Consider the following 15,227-nt stretch of genomic DNA (forward strand, 5'->3'; position numbering starts at 1 on the left):
TGAACCGTTCCATTTAATTTTTTTTAAGGAGGTTTCATTTAATTTTATTACATTTTTTCAAAGGAATTTTATTATCTTTTTATCACTTATATATTTAATTTCAATATCGTTTAATCATCACAACCTCAAAAATATTTTTATTCACGCTGTCATTTAATGATACCAAATATTTTTACTTTCTTTCTTCAACCTCGCAAATATATACACACACACATTAGCATTTAGAGTAATACTTTATGTGTATCTGTTTTTTTGTTACGCTAATGCGTATAATTTTTTTTGGCGTTGCATAATGCGTATGATTATTTTTATAAAATTTTGATTTTAATTAAAATTATACTTATTTATATATATATATATATATATATATATATATATATATATATATATATATATATAAAAGTAGAGGTCATGATTGAATTTTTTAGATGGCTGTAGAAAAATCTTCGTTTGTTATGTGGAGTAGAGGTCATGATTGAATTTTAGCTCATGGTAAGGTTTTCACACAATTGTTATTTTAGATTCTGATACTGTAGTTGAAAAAAAATTGATGCATGTGGGTAATTTTAGTTTTTGTGAGTAATCCTAAAGCTGTAACAGTTTTAATATTTGGTTTATTCTGTCCTATATCATTGAGCCGTACGAAAGTTGATTGGTGTAAATTTATTTTTGTCATATCATTGAGGTCCAGAAAGTTGATGATACAAAAATTTGTGCATTTAAGATCATGTTGATTTGATGATACAAAAATTAATCACATAGATATATGGTAGCTTCTTTCGATATCAGAATGAACAAAGGGAATAAAATTAAATGATGTATTATTGTATTTTTATATAGGACTTTCAATATCAAGGGATTATGACTACATTAAGGATCTCAAAAATGATTTGGACATTTGAAAAATAAGATTTGGAGTGTTGGATTATTGGATTGTGACTCGTAGTAATGAGAATCAGCATATGAAGCTCATTATTTGTGCTTCAAAGGTTAGATGATTAGTTAAGATTTGTTGTAATTTCCTTTATGATTTATCAATGTTACTTATTAGTGTACATTTTGATTTATTTATATTTTTTTGTTTCTTTCTCGGATTTAGAGTCACTTTGAATTTCTGTAATGTCTTCTGTACTTTTACTTTGTTTGCTTACGGTTTGAACATCAAAGTAGAATTTTTTGAGTTTAGCTCTTTACAAGGACTTGAATTTGAAGCATTTCTCTGTGCACTGAAATCATCACAATGGTGTCTACTTGTGTGAACTTTAAGGCCAATATCAAATTTACGAAGAATAGTAATGTTCCGTAATTTGAACATATCTCCTTTAGAGTAAAATTTTTTAAAAAATATGTAATTCGCACGGGTTTGTAACTAGTTCTCAATGAAAAATTGTTCACGAAATATAAAAATTTGGAATTTTTTTTGGAAGAAAATTTGGAATTTAGTGGCAGGATTGGAACACACGGTTTTATACATATTGCGAAAAGGTCTATTTTAGCCATTTCCTTTGGCTCTATGTAATTAGTCAATGTAACCGATGTGTATTACTATTAGAATAGAATTTAGGCTTAAATATGTAAATCGACTTTGTAATTTGGTGTGTTTTTTTGTTTTCGTCCCTATTTTTATTTTATTTTTCCAAAACAACTTCGGTAAGTTAACAACTTTTTTTTTCGTTCCTCCCGTCAAACTCTGTTTAAAAAACCTCTTGCTGGCTAACGGCGTTTGACGTTGTGGGTGCTGATTAAATGTGTTTAGTCAAGTCAGCACCCGCCACGTCAAATGTCGTTAGCCTGCAAGGCGTTTTTGCAGAGTTTGACGTAAGGGACAAAAAATTATTAACTTACAGGTGTTGTTTTATAAACAAAAATATAGGGACAAAAATAAAAAACACGCCAAATTACAGAGACAGTTTACATATGTAAGCCTAGAATTTACTAAAGTATTATTATTATTCAAAATAAATACATTACAATGACAACTAACTAAACTAGATCCCTTTAAAAAAAAAAAAAACTAACTAAACTAGAAACTAAGATGACAAAATACATCTTGCAACTTATCTAGAAATGATACTCTATATTTTAACAAGGTATAACTTCTCTCAATTACGTGATAAAAACCAACTCTTAAGTGCTTATGATATGCCTTTTTGATCTTCTGATCTACAATCTGAAGTGCGGCAGATGTCTAATAAGAAGTTCTTTTTTATTGAAGAATTTTGTTAATAAGATTGACATGGATCAGCTTCTGATCTCATATTTTATCGGTCAATCTTGTTCTTTAAATTTGTAGTTCTCGTTAGATGCTTATGATCTCGTTCTGAAGTGTTCTCATATTTCTAAAGTAATCTTAGCACTTGCTGTTATTAAGATTCATGTTTGTTGGAAACATGTGCGTTTGTAATATCATGTTCTAAAAAACACTTAATCCCGCACAGTTGATGAGGCTGATGGGAGTCACAAAGGTGATGGTCTCCCAATCAGCTAATTTTCTTTTATATGCCGGCCTCGGGATTCGTGCCTGATGATGCTGACGGGAGTCACAAACGTGACGGTCGGACAGTCAGTTAATTTTTTTTTAATATAAAAAAGAAAGAAATGGAAATTAATATACCTTGAGGCTGACTGGAGTCACAAACGTGACGGTCGAACAGTCAACTATTTTTTTATTTTTTCAATATTAAAAAGAAAGAAATGGAAATTAAAATATCTTGAGGCTAACTGGCGTCACAAACGTGACGGTCTGACAGTTAGCTATTTTTTTATTTTTTTTAATATTAAAAAGAAAGAAATGGAAGTTATAATACCTTGATGCTGACGGGGTCACAACCGTGACGGTTACACAGTCAGCTATTTTTTTTCATTACCATCGGACATGTTCAACCTGTTACCAAGTTTGGATAGAGTTGTGCTTTCCCACAACAACAATTTGAGTGGATTACTTCCCCTCTCGCTTGGTAACTCTAATGTGACGTGTTTACGGCTCAACAACCAAGGGGTAGATGATGGGTTTTCGGGTAGCATTACCATCATAGCATCAATGAGGTTATTATCTCAAGCTTGGCTTAACGGCAACCACCTATCAGATTCTATTCCTGCCAGCTTTGCTTCAACTAAGTTATCTGATCTGCAGCTTCGGTCAAATTACTTGACTGGTTTGGTTCCACGTTCCCTATTCAATCTCATTAGCTTGAAGGAGATCTCCTTGGATTATAATTTATTAGAAGGGCCAGTACCTATGTTTGACAAGCATATTAAAGCAACCTGGGAATCCAATAATTTTTGCCGGAGTGATGTGGGACCCAGTGATCCCCAGGTCACGATCTTTTTTGTGATTTTTGAGTCTTTTGGAATTTCCGGGAATCCGCTTTTGTTAGGAGGCAATGATGTTTGTACCAACGTTACGACACTTATCAAGTGTCAAAGAGGGAAAGTTGTCAGTCTGGATTTGGCTTTGGGGATTCAATATCAACTGGTTTTAAACGGAACAATCTCTCCTGCATTTTCAAATTTGACTAGTTTAGTCAACTTAAATCTGTCTGGGAATAATTTGACTAGTCCAATACCAGAAATTCTAACAACTTTGCCTCATCTTAAGCTTCTAGATGTTTCAAACAATAATCTCTCAGGACCCATTCCAAAATTTCCCTCCAAGGTCAAGGTAATCACACGGGGAAATGTTTTGCTTGGCCAATATGCAACTTCTCCTAATGGCAATCAATCTAAAACAACAAGACTTTGTATTATTTTGATTGCAGGTATATACTCATTATATATATATATATATATATATATATATATATATATATATATATATACACGTTTTAGTGGTTGATTTAGTTTCTGTTTTTTAAATTACTTATTTGATCATTTATTCAGGGGCCTCTTTGTTTAGTGTGGGACTTCTAATACTTATTGCAATTATCTGTATATAGAAGATGTATCCTACGTTGATACAAAGGGGGATGTTCAAAGAAACAGTAAACCCAAATAAACTTAAAGTGGAAGATTTCAATGAAAGATGTAATTTGTCGCCAATTAAGCAATATAGTTATGCTGATGTGCAAAAAATGACGAATTCCTTTAAAGAGAAACTAGGAGAAGGAGGATTTGCTGTTGTCTACAAAGCAAGCTTACCAGATGGTCGTCCAGTAGCTGTGAAGATAATAAATGATGGAAAGGCAGATGGACAAGATTTTATGAATGAACTAGACAGTATTAGTAGAACCGCCCATGTGAACATTGTGTCACTTTTGGGGTTTTGCTGCGAGCACAAAATAGCACTCATTTATGAATTCATGACCAAAGGATCTTTGGATAAATTCATAATGAACACTGGACTTCCTGATGGTATATGCAGTTTGGATAGGAACACCATGTGTAAAATTGCAATAGGCATCGCTAAGGGACTGGACTACTTGCATCAAGGATGTGCTTCGAGGATTGTGCATCTGGATATCAAGCCCCACAACATTCTGCTGGATGATGATTTTTGCCCAAAAATCGCTGATTTTGGACTGGCGAAAATCTGCCAAAAGAATGTTAGTGCTATGTCTGGTGTAGGAGGGACTAGAGGTTATATGGCGCCAGAAATATTTGATAAGCACAAAGTTTCTGAAAAATCTGATATATATAGTTATGGAATGTTGATTATTGACATGATTGGAAGAAGATACAATAACAACGCTGGTGGTTCAGATAATTCTGAATACTTTCCAGACTGGATCTATAATGATCTTCAACAAGGTAACAACCTTGTGAATTCTTTTGAAATTTCAGAGGAAGAGAATGATATAATACGAAAGATTACTATGGTGTGTCTATGGTGCATTCAGTTTAAAGCGTCAGATAGACCATCTAGTGGTAAAGTAGTTCAAATGTTACAAGGATCACTTGAGTCAATACCATTTCCTCGCAAACCTTCCCTATACTCTCAAGAAGTCCCATCTTTTCCCTCACCATCTTCAAGCAGTTTTATAGATTCAAAATCAGCAAGCTTGCTGAAGACTGGCTCTATAAAATCAGACAGGTTCGTCAGTTGCAGATATGAAAATGGTGCTTTAAGTATTGAATAACTATTGTATCATGGATTTGCAGTTATTAAGTATTATTCCTTTCTTTGTAACAACTATGACAATATAATTATATATATATATATATATATATATATATATATATATCTGTGTGTGTGCGCGCGCGCGCTTCCTTTTAACCACATCCATTGCTAAGTTAATTTTTGCTTCAGTATTTTATATTTTTTTTTGTCTTGTTTTATATTTCCAATAAATTATAGGTAGAACGAAAAGTGAGCACCTGTGTTGAGCTTAAAGTTTTAATCTTTGTTCTGTTTTAAACAGACTCTGATGAACTTTTTTTTAGTATTTGAAAGTATTATGTAATTTATTTTAAAAAGAATTAATGATGAGATGAATGATGTAACTCTAGGTGCATCTGATTAATTTTGAATAATTTGAGCAGTCTCATGAAAATTTGAGATTGAAGACATGCTTTTGTGCATGTTTGTTGGGGGTAAAAAGCACAGTGTGAACCCTGATTACATTTTGAAGGTACTTGGTCTTGATATATGTTCAGATACAATAGTTGGTAACGAAATAACCAGGGGAGTCTACAGTACTCATGGCACTCCTTCAACCAGCTCCTAAAACATTTGAGCTATTTGATGATTTGGTGCTTCTGTCCGAAGGGCATGTTATATATGAAGGCCCTAGTTGGATTCTCCGTGTACCTTACTCTGTTATTGAGGCTGTTATATGGGCTGCTGTTGTATATTACAGTGTTGATTTGCCCCTGCAGCGGGTAGGTAACTTAATTTTATTGCACTTTTCTGTTCAAAGTATTATTGTAACCTTCTATGTCATTGCTTTTTGTTAAATGTTAGGTTTTTTCGCTACATGTTTATACTTTTTGTAGTGCGCCAAATAGCATTAGGTCTTTTTGGGATGATGGCTTCTATTGCACGGGATATGGTTCTTGCCAATACATTTGGCTCAGCTGCACTGCTAATTATATTCTTGCTGGGAGGATATATTGTCACCCCTTACCTATGGACAAGGTGCGATTACAGTTAATGAATTTACTGCTTCTAGATGGATGAAGGTATTATATTTGACATACTTAACTGCTTAATTTTCTGTCAAGGAAGAACTCTACTGAGAAAATTGTGTAATTTCGAATGGCTTACTCCTGATTGTCTTTTGTGCTTTAAGTGCAGTGATAAGTGTCAGGAAGTAGTGTTTTAAAGGTTTATTTACGGCACATTTGTTACTTGTTTCACAAGTTATCTAGGGAAAAGCCGAGAGAAAAGTGAATTTTGACCTATTACGCTTTAGTCATCTCACTCTACCCATTTGTGTAGGAATCAAGTGCCAAAACATCAAGCAAGAGTCAAAAACAACAAAAAGGTGAAAAACTATCTCGCCTGGCGAGCCAAATGGCGAGCAACTCCAGGGAGCTCCAGAATCCTTCGCCACAAGGATGGCCAGGGCGAATTATTTCGCCTGGCAAGGAACTGGCGAGATGAAAGGAGAGCAGCTCCAGGGAGTTCCAGGGTCCTTCGCCACAAGGATGGCCAGGGCCAACGATTTCGCCCGGCGAAGAAATGGCGAGCTGAATGGCGAGAAGTTCCAGGGAGTTTGAAAAAACAGGGCAAGAGCAATTCGCGATGGCAAGAAATATTATCGCCTGGCGAAATAAGGCGGTTTCATCTAATCTAGTGACGTGGCAGAAACCCACTGGCAAAGAAAGCTCAGTTTGCCATGGCGAGCCAGATTCCGCCTGGCGAAATTACATTTTTTTTCAGCACAAGTATAAAAGCTCATTTCTCTCAATTGAGACATATCTTGTAACATTTCTAGAGAGAGACTAGGGCGAAAATACACTGTGTATACTGGGCAATACTGATTGAGTGTGGATTCATCAAGATTCTTGGAGAAATCAAGTTCTTTGCATGGATTCTCAACTTTCATTCCACTTTTGTAATGTTCTCATGACAATGATGAACTAAATCTCCTTAGTTGGGATTAGAGGTACTTGATTGAGCTTAGAATGTATCTTTTAATCTTGTAATATATGATTCTAGCAATTTACATGATATTGAAGTTATTCTTGCAATTCATTTTTATCTTTGATTTAATTGTTATTGAAAAGTGCTTTTGAATCTAGGTTTAGAATAATTTATCTATCAAAACAATAATTTTAGACATAGGATTGATGTTTTGATAATCACACAAGGTATCGGTACATAAAGCTTTCGGATCGTTGAATAGATTGAGAAATCATCGATTAAACGATTCGATCGACAATTGGATTGTTTAATAGTTTGGGAAATCAACTATTGAACAATACAATTGATTTCACACGATTATTTGGACACGAATAATCTTGTTGAGCGATACGTGATAATATCGGTAAAACGCTAGAATCCATATATGTGATTATTAGATTATGTTTGACGCTTAATCAAGGAACTCTGATTCTAACGTTTTTACGCCCTATTACTCTCAACTTTTACTTTTGAAATTTAGTTACTAAAACAAACAAACAAATTATCTTTCAACTTAGAATGATATATGGTGTCGAACGGTCCGCGATATCGCACTAGTCCCTGAGGAGACGATATAAATACTTACTATTGTTTGATGAAGTTAGGCCTACTCATTGGGTAAGCGAAGTTTTCTCACCGGGTGTCCTTACAGCACTAGTGGGATCTAGTGGGGCTAGAAAGACCACCATAATAGATGTACTTGCTGGCAGGAAAACTGGAGGGTATATAAAAGGAGACATCAAAATATCTGGTTACCCAAAAGAGCAACAAACATTTGCCAGAATATCGGGATATGATGAACAAAATGATATACATTCTCCTCAAGTTACCATTGAGGAGTCGCTGTGGTTTTCTGCATCTCTTCGCCTTCCAAAGGAAATCAGCATTGATAAAAGACATGTAATTTGCTTCATAACACATTGTATACTTGATTGTTCTGACTATTGAATTTTACAAACTTTTAACTCAAAAATATTTTACAGGAATTTGTTGAACAAGTAATGAAACTGGTTGAGCTTGATTCTTTGAGATATGCTTTGGTTGGTATGCCAGGTAGTTCTGGTTGGTATGCAGTGGAGCTTGCAGCAAACCCTTCCATTATTTTTATGGACGAGCCTAATCTGGACTTGATGCACGTACAGCAGCTATCGTTATGCGAACTGTGGTTTTTACCATATATCAACCAAGTATTGATATTTTTGAAGCATTTGATGAAGTTAGTTCAATTATGTCTTTTGTCAGTTGATTGTTTTGATAACTAATGGTGCACTTGCTTCTATCAACAAGTCTAAACTTCAGTTTTTGCTACCCAGTTACTTCTTATGAAACGTGGGGGACAAGTTATTTATGGGGATAAGCTTGGTGTGCATTCAATTCAAAGACATTGATAGACTATTTTCAGGTGATGACATTACAATTTATTACTAATATTATTATTGTTATTATCACCATAATCACTACTTTTAACTCATTGATCATATGATTATTCGTACACCAAGGTGCAAACTTAACAAATGAAACTTAAGATCACACCATCTTTTTATAGTAAACAAAGAAAGTGACACCATTTAGTGCTGCATGCTGCGAATAATTTACTCCCTAGTGTCTTTCCTAATTGTCTGTCGTCTACAACTGCATGAAAACATCCTATTTTTTCTTCATAACTAATTTTGTTCTCCGGCTTCTTTCTATTTTACGAAATATTAGGCTTGAATAACGAAATTATTCTTTTCTAGAGGTTAGATTCTTCTCGGCATTTCTAGCTTTTACTAAAAGGATCCATGATCAGAGTAGTTCTACATGGATTTGGATCCTCCCCCACAACTTTTCTGCATCCCTCTCCCACAACATTTTTCTATATATCTCTTAATTACTTCTTCATTTGTATTTCTTTTTCTGAAACAAATGTCAGAATACAAGTGCGCTTTCCTACGATTATATTTTTGTTTGTTTTCCTATCTGCTCTGCAGGGAATCACTGGTGTCCCCCTATTCCAAGTGGCTACAATCCAGCTACCTGGGTACTTGAGGTCACTACACCGGCTGTTGAAGAGAGAATTGGTTCAGATTTTGCTGAAATTTACAAGAATTCGGCGCAATTCAGGTGTTTCTAATGTTTGTTTCTTAACTTCTATTGCCCAAGTCTTTTTGTTCTTATTTTTTAGGTAATGCTGGAGAGATATGGTATGAATGAAAGGCTCGTGTTTTAGAAATGTTAAAGAACTAATAATAAAAAATTATACAATCCTTAAGCTACAACAGGTGGTAGAATAGAAATGTTATTTTTAAGATGAATTACTTAACTGTTAAGTCAATGTTTTAATCATGGAGGTGGAGGCTTCTATTTTGGAATTCGAGCGTCCTCCTGCAGGATCCCAACCACTGAAGTTTGACACAATATATTCACAAAATCCATTGTCCTAATTTTACCTGTGCTTATGGAAACAAATCTCGTGTATCGGGGAAGCCCATCATATAATGCCACGAGGATGTACTTCAATACAATCAGCTTTGATATTTGGTAGTGTATTTTGGGATATTGGCTCAAAAAGGTAATTTCTGTGTTCTGATTTATCGTAAAGGAGTTATTTCTTGAATGTTTAAATCAAATAAGAGAGTAATATTGGAATAATAATATATACGAGGCATTGTTCGGTACAACTGACACACAGTAAATATCAATAATAATCTGTAGAGCATCAACTCGAGCTGTTTGTGCTTATGGGAGCGCTCTTTGTTACCTATTACTCTCTCTCTCTCTCTATCAAGAGAGATTCCAATTACCAAATTGTAATGTTTAATTAAATGAATCAATGAAATTTCATTTACATTGGTGCTTTCATTGTCACCATGGCATGGGCTACATCAGTAGGAGCTCATTGGGAAAAATAGAAGCAGAGTAAAATGCTGAATGGGCGAAATTGGCGTATTTAGATGGACCGGGATACACAGTATGGGACCGAATGGAATCTGCATCGAGGATACTTCTCACGGAGCTCTTCCCATACCGGTAGAGACCTTAACACAATCAGTTGAGTCACACTTCACATCTCCAAGGGTTGAATCATTGCGAGAACTTGATCATGGTAAAGCTGAATTGAATCGACAACACAATTCGCGTATGGCTGAATACACACGAGAAATTCGACAGTCGTGCGCAAGTATTCTCGAGTTGTTGCAAGAGGAGATCGATGGCTATACAATGAATGTCTTTGAGAAGAGTGAGGTTTATGGTTATGGTGTAGTGTTGTTGATTGTCTTGACTTGTAAGCATATTGATGGGAAATGGAAACAAGAACCACACTTACACATGGTGACATATGAGAATAGAGAATTTGGGAACTTAGTTTTTGACAAGGTTTATATTCATCAACAACCACCCAAAACATTTATGAGTTTGGTAGTAGTATCCTTACGTATAATATAACCAGGACAATACAATGCTTTCAAGAGCTGCCTAATCCCAATGTAAACAATGTCACTTCCATTTCTGTAGTTTGGTATGGAAATATCTTGCAGCACCTACATCATTTGTCACTTGAACCATATCATGCTCACTTTTGGTGTTGCGTGAATGATCATACTCATAGAGATGCTATGGAAATTGTTGAATTATTCTCTTTTTTTGTCACAAGGGTTGTTATTGTTCCTGAAGGTATGTCTATAGTTGTGACAATGAGAATTGCTAATTCTATGAAACTGATTAAGTATGCAAAGGCACCTTTTGCAGAATTTTTTAGTGCTAAATACCAGGGGATGATTCTCTTTAGTGAGAGTGCTTGGTCTTTCATGGTTTCTCTGACTACTAAACATGGTTCTCACACAAAGGTATTAAGGTTGTTTTGCCTATTTTTTCGCAATTACAATATAATGAGAAGCCGCATGGATACATTCTAGCCAAAAACTGGTATGCAATTAGGTGATTTCAACCCAACTTCTGTCAAGCTCATTGATTCTACAATACATGTGATAATTGGGATCTCCCTTCCTGTCCAAGTCTTTGTTTATGTGAACCTTGATGCAAGTGGAGAAAAATCACTAGCTAGAATTATGGTTTCTAATCCAAGTGCAAGTTTTGTTAGCTTGATAATTCGAAAGTGGCTGAACACTGCTATGGAAATTGTGAGATTAATATCTTTTTCTGCTACTGAAGGTTTACTTTTGGCCATGACATTGAGCCTTGTTATCGCTAAAATGTCTTCTAATGGTTGTGGGAATAATTATGTGGCTGTCAAACAAAGTGGCAATCATGGAAATATCACATGCACACCTCCATATATGTTTGACATTTTTGAAAGTAGACCATGGGGACTAATTGATCCAGTAATTGATTTGTGCAAATAAATCCACTCAATCAGAAACTTATGGAGTACCGGACTTCAATCGCACACTATTTGCATGTTTTATGTGTTGATGTGTTCAGTTCTCAGCTTATTGACATTATGGAGAATGATGTGGAACTCATATATCTAGGTGCAGCCAACTATGGAGGCCATGTACAAGAAATTAAGATCTCACCTCCTGCTTTTAGAGTTCTAAACTGTTTGATTACTGCCGTCATCTTTAAACAAGTTAATAAGCTCTCTTCCTTGAAATTACTTGCTACTTTTTCTTATGTGTGTGGTGGTTTTATGTTATTGGAATCCTTGTAGCTTTTGGATCCACCACAGTCCTTAGTAGGAAATGTCAGGAACAAAATACAAGCAGGAATGACTCATGAACTGTTTTATCATTATTGTGGATGGGTGACACTTGTTTCTGAACCTGATGTGGAGCCACTTTTCCTCATCCATTCTGTGCTTGTTTTGCATTTAGGTGAAAGAACTACAAGCAGCAACATCCATTTTGTGATTGTTTTGCATTTTGTGCTTGATGTTGTTGCGTTGTTCATAAGGGGTCCTCACAATTTAACCAATGGGATCCGGGTGGATGTTCTTTTGTCCATTGGGAAGGTTTACTTGGATGGTAGGCTACTTGGACACATGTTGCTCGGAAAGTTGCTACCACTCCTCAACATTATCTTTGCTTCAACCTTGAGGACAAGGTTGATTTTAAAGGGGAAGGTAATGTAATGAGTCAAAGAGATGAAAAGGGCAATATAATATAGGAAATATGAAAGTGGACACTTATAAATAAGAGAAGGCCAAGGAAACAACGCATGAAATGTGTGATGTAACTTCTTCTTCTTCTCTCTCATTCTCTAGTCCCTCACTTCTATTCTTCTTATTCTTATTACATTCCTTTTGTTACCTATTACTCTCTATCAAGAGGGATTCCAAAGACATGCATACAATAGAAAAGTACATTATTGCAATAACTTAGTCTTACCACAAACGATCAATTTAAATGTCATTGAAAATTCAGCTCACTATAACCAAAATAAACATATTTATTAGTGTACTCTTTACCTCAATGGTTCCCACAACATACTCAGAAAGCACAGATATCACCAATGTCATACCCACCAACCAACTAAATGCACTCCAAAATCCTATCACTTCTTTTTCATCATCTTCATCTTCATCCTCCTCCTTGAAATCAAACCTCACACATAAGTGGATTAAATATTTAAATTCATGTCCATTGTTTGTCTAAATAGTTTTTACATCGTCAATCAATTATAATTGTTGAATAATTAAAATCATTTCACTTTTACCATAACCACACCAAATATATGATTGATTGAATATTGTGATGTGATGATAGTGTACAACTTTTTACATGAACGTGTATGAAGATAATACTCAATTAAGTGGTTACATTTATCTTACAATTCTATTTTGGTATAGAGTTTAATTAGTATACTATGTCTGTCAGTGTACGATTACTTTACACATACATTCTATGATGTGATGATACATCAATTAATTAATATGACAACTTATGTGTTTTCATATTCATTAATTGACATAGTAAAGTATCATTAGATGCATGTGTAAGATAATCGTACAATGATAGAGTATACTAATTAAATCCTTTGGTATACATCAATATACAATTGTGCTCAAATGTGAAATTACATAATTAGTAATAACCTCTTGTGCATCAAATATTTTTCGATGAGTTTTCAAATGGAAGAAGATATATGCAACGTATGCTAGAATAATTGAAGAGTAAAATTGGCCATAGAATAATTTCCCGCAGCCAAAAGCGTATTATGGCAGCAAATGGCATAGCAATCCCAGCAACAAAAGCAATGAATTTACATCTGCTTGTTTCTGTTCATTTAATAATCAAATAACAAAACAAATTGATTGGTTAAACAAAATTAAATTAACAACGAAAGTCAAATAACATGCTCAATCTGTCCCACAATAATCGACATACTCCTTCCGTTTTTAAATATAAGCGAAATTGACTTTAATGATCTATGTAGTTTATAATATGAACCACATACATCATAAAATGAATTAACCTAAAAAGTCAATTTTGTTTATATTTAAAGACGGAGGGAGTATTTGTCTATTTCACGCAAATTAGGAAAAAAAGTATAAATGAAAGAAAGAATAATATGTTTATTATATTACAACCTTATCGAATATTTATGTATTTTTTTTTTTTTTTATAAGGGCCAAGAGAAATGTCAGGTATCCGAGAGAATCTGAAGTATTCCAACTAGGTTGCAATCCCATCCTCTATCGACTTTCCAATAGGTAATAATATTAAGAGTTAATAGTGCTTTTCACCCCTGTAATATAGGTCATTTTCAGTTTTTCCCTTGTAAAATTTTCGGTTTGATTTACATCCTTGTAAAAAAAAAAAAATTGCAAAAAACAACCCACCCCCATCCAACTCAGCAAATTTGCTTACGTGGCTCTGATTTGGCATTTTTTTATTATTTTTAATTGGCCACGTGTAAAACAAGATTTTCACATCAGATTTTACTTTTAAAATATTTGAAAATAAATTTTAAAAAATAAAAATATTCAGTTTTTTCTCCAAAAAATTAAAAAATCGAAAAATAATTTTAAAAAAATATTAAGATTTTTTCCGAAATATAAAAAACAGAAAAATAGTCATATTTTTTTGGAAAAATCGAAAAAAAAAAATTAGGCTTTTTTTCAAAAATTTCAAAGATTAGAAAAAAAAACTATTCAGATTTTTTTTGATTAAAAAGATTTTAAAAAATTCTGGAATTTAATTTTCAAACTACAAAAAAAGTAAATTTTCAAAATTAAAAAGGTCAGATTTTTTAAAAAAATTCTGCAAAAAAAAATATTTTTAAAAATCTGGATACAAATTTAGAGGGTTTTAAAAAAGTCGTGGAAATTCCATTTTTCCTAGAATTAAGCTTTTCCTTAGAGGAGGTAGAAATCATAAATCTTATACTTGTGGAATGAAATTATTTTTTTCCAATATTTTATTAAAATTGTGGAATAAAATTTTCGAATAAAAAATCTGAATTTTTTCCATATTTGTGTACAGATTTTTAAAAAAAATTCAGATTTTTTTTTTTTTAAAAAATCTGACTTTTTTTGTAATTTTGAAAATTTGTTTGTTTTTTTTTTTATTTTGAAAATTAAATTCCAGAATTTTTCATTATATTTTTAATTTTAAAAAAAATCTGATTATATTTTCTAATTTTTGAAAGAAAAAAAAATTTTCGATTTAAAAATTTTTGGAAACAAATATGACTATTTTTTTGTTTTTTTATATTTCGGAAAAAATCTTAATATTTTGAATTTTTTAAAAATTAATTTTCGATTTTTTAAATTTTTGGAAAAAAAATCTGAACATTTTTATGGATTTTTTTATTTTTTAAAATTTATTTTCAAATATTTTAAAAATAAAATCTGATGTGGATATATTTTTTACACGTGGCCAATTAAAAAAAAATGAAAAAAAAATGCCAAATCAGCGCCACGTAAGCGAATTTGCTGAGTTGGATGGGGGAGGGGTGTTTTCTGGAAAAAAAAGTTTTACAAGGATGCAATTCAAACCGAAAATTTTATAGGGGCAAAAACCAGAAATGACTTATATTACAGAGGTGAAAAGCATTATTAACCCTATTATTAAAAAAAGGAAAAATATGAACAAGAGGGGAACTAGGCCAAAATCCTCAAAAAATAGACAAGAATGTACAAAAGGAAAAGGATCAAAGAAGGCTAAGGAAATTTATAATTCGGTAGCCCATTCCTGTCCCTAGAAAAATCCGCCAGCAAAGA

General features: G+C 33.3%; 1 protein-coding gene across 1 annotated transcript; it reads left to right on the top strand.

Moving 5' to 3' along the window:
- The first annotated feature begins 2,875 nt into the window (after positions 1–2,875).
- LOC11407335 (LEAF RUST 10 DISEASE-RESISTANCE LOCUS RECEPTOR-LIKE PROTEIN KINASE-like 2.1) lies at positions 2,876–5,104 on the top strand. Its single transcript, XM_024770920.1, has 3 exons — positions 2,876–3,661; positions 3,936–5,029; positions 5,098–5,104. The coding sequence occupies exons 1-3, from the start codon at positions 2,876–2,878 to the stop codon at positions 5,102–5,104; spliced, it is 1,887 nt and encodes a 628-aa protein (XP_024626688.1).
- Positions 5,105–15,227: the final 10,123 nt, after the last annotated feature.

The sequence above is a fragment of the Medicago truncatula genome, chromosome 7 (genome assembly GCF_003473485.1).
Source record: "Medicago truncatula cultivar Jemalong A17 chromosome 7, MtrunA17r5.0-ANR, whole genome shotgun sequence".
In the NCBI taxonomy this organism is placed as follows: domain Eukaryota; kingdom Viridiplantae; phylum Streptophyta; class Magnoliopsida; order Fabales; family Fabaceae; genus Medicago; species Medicago truncatula.

What these genes read in the sequence shown, in the direction of transcription:
- LOC11407335 (XM_024770920.1), top strand. Translation starts at nt 2,876, where the DNA reads ATGTTCAACCTGTTACCAAGTTTGGATAGAGTTGTGCTTTCCCACAAC. An exon ending in AATTTCCCTCCAAGGTCAAG is followed by an intron (nt 3,662 to 3,935) that starts GTAATCACACGG and finishes ATCTGTATATAG; the next exon opens with AAGATGTATCCTACGTTGAT.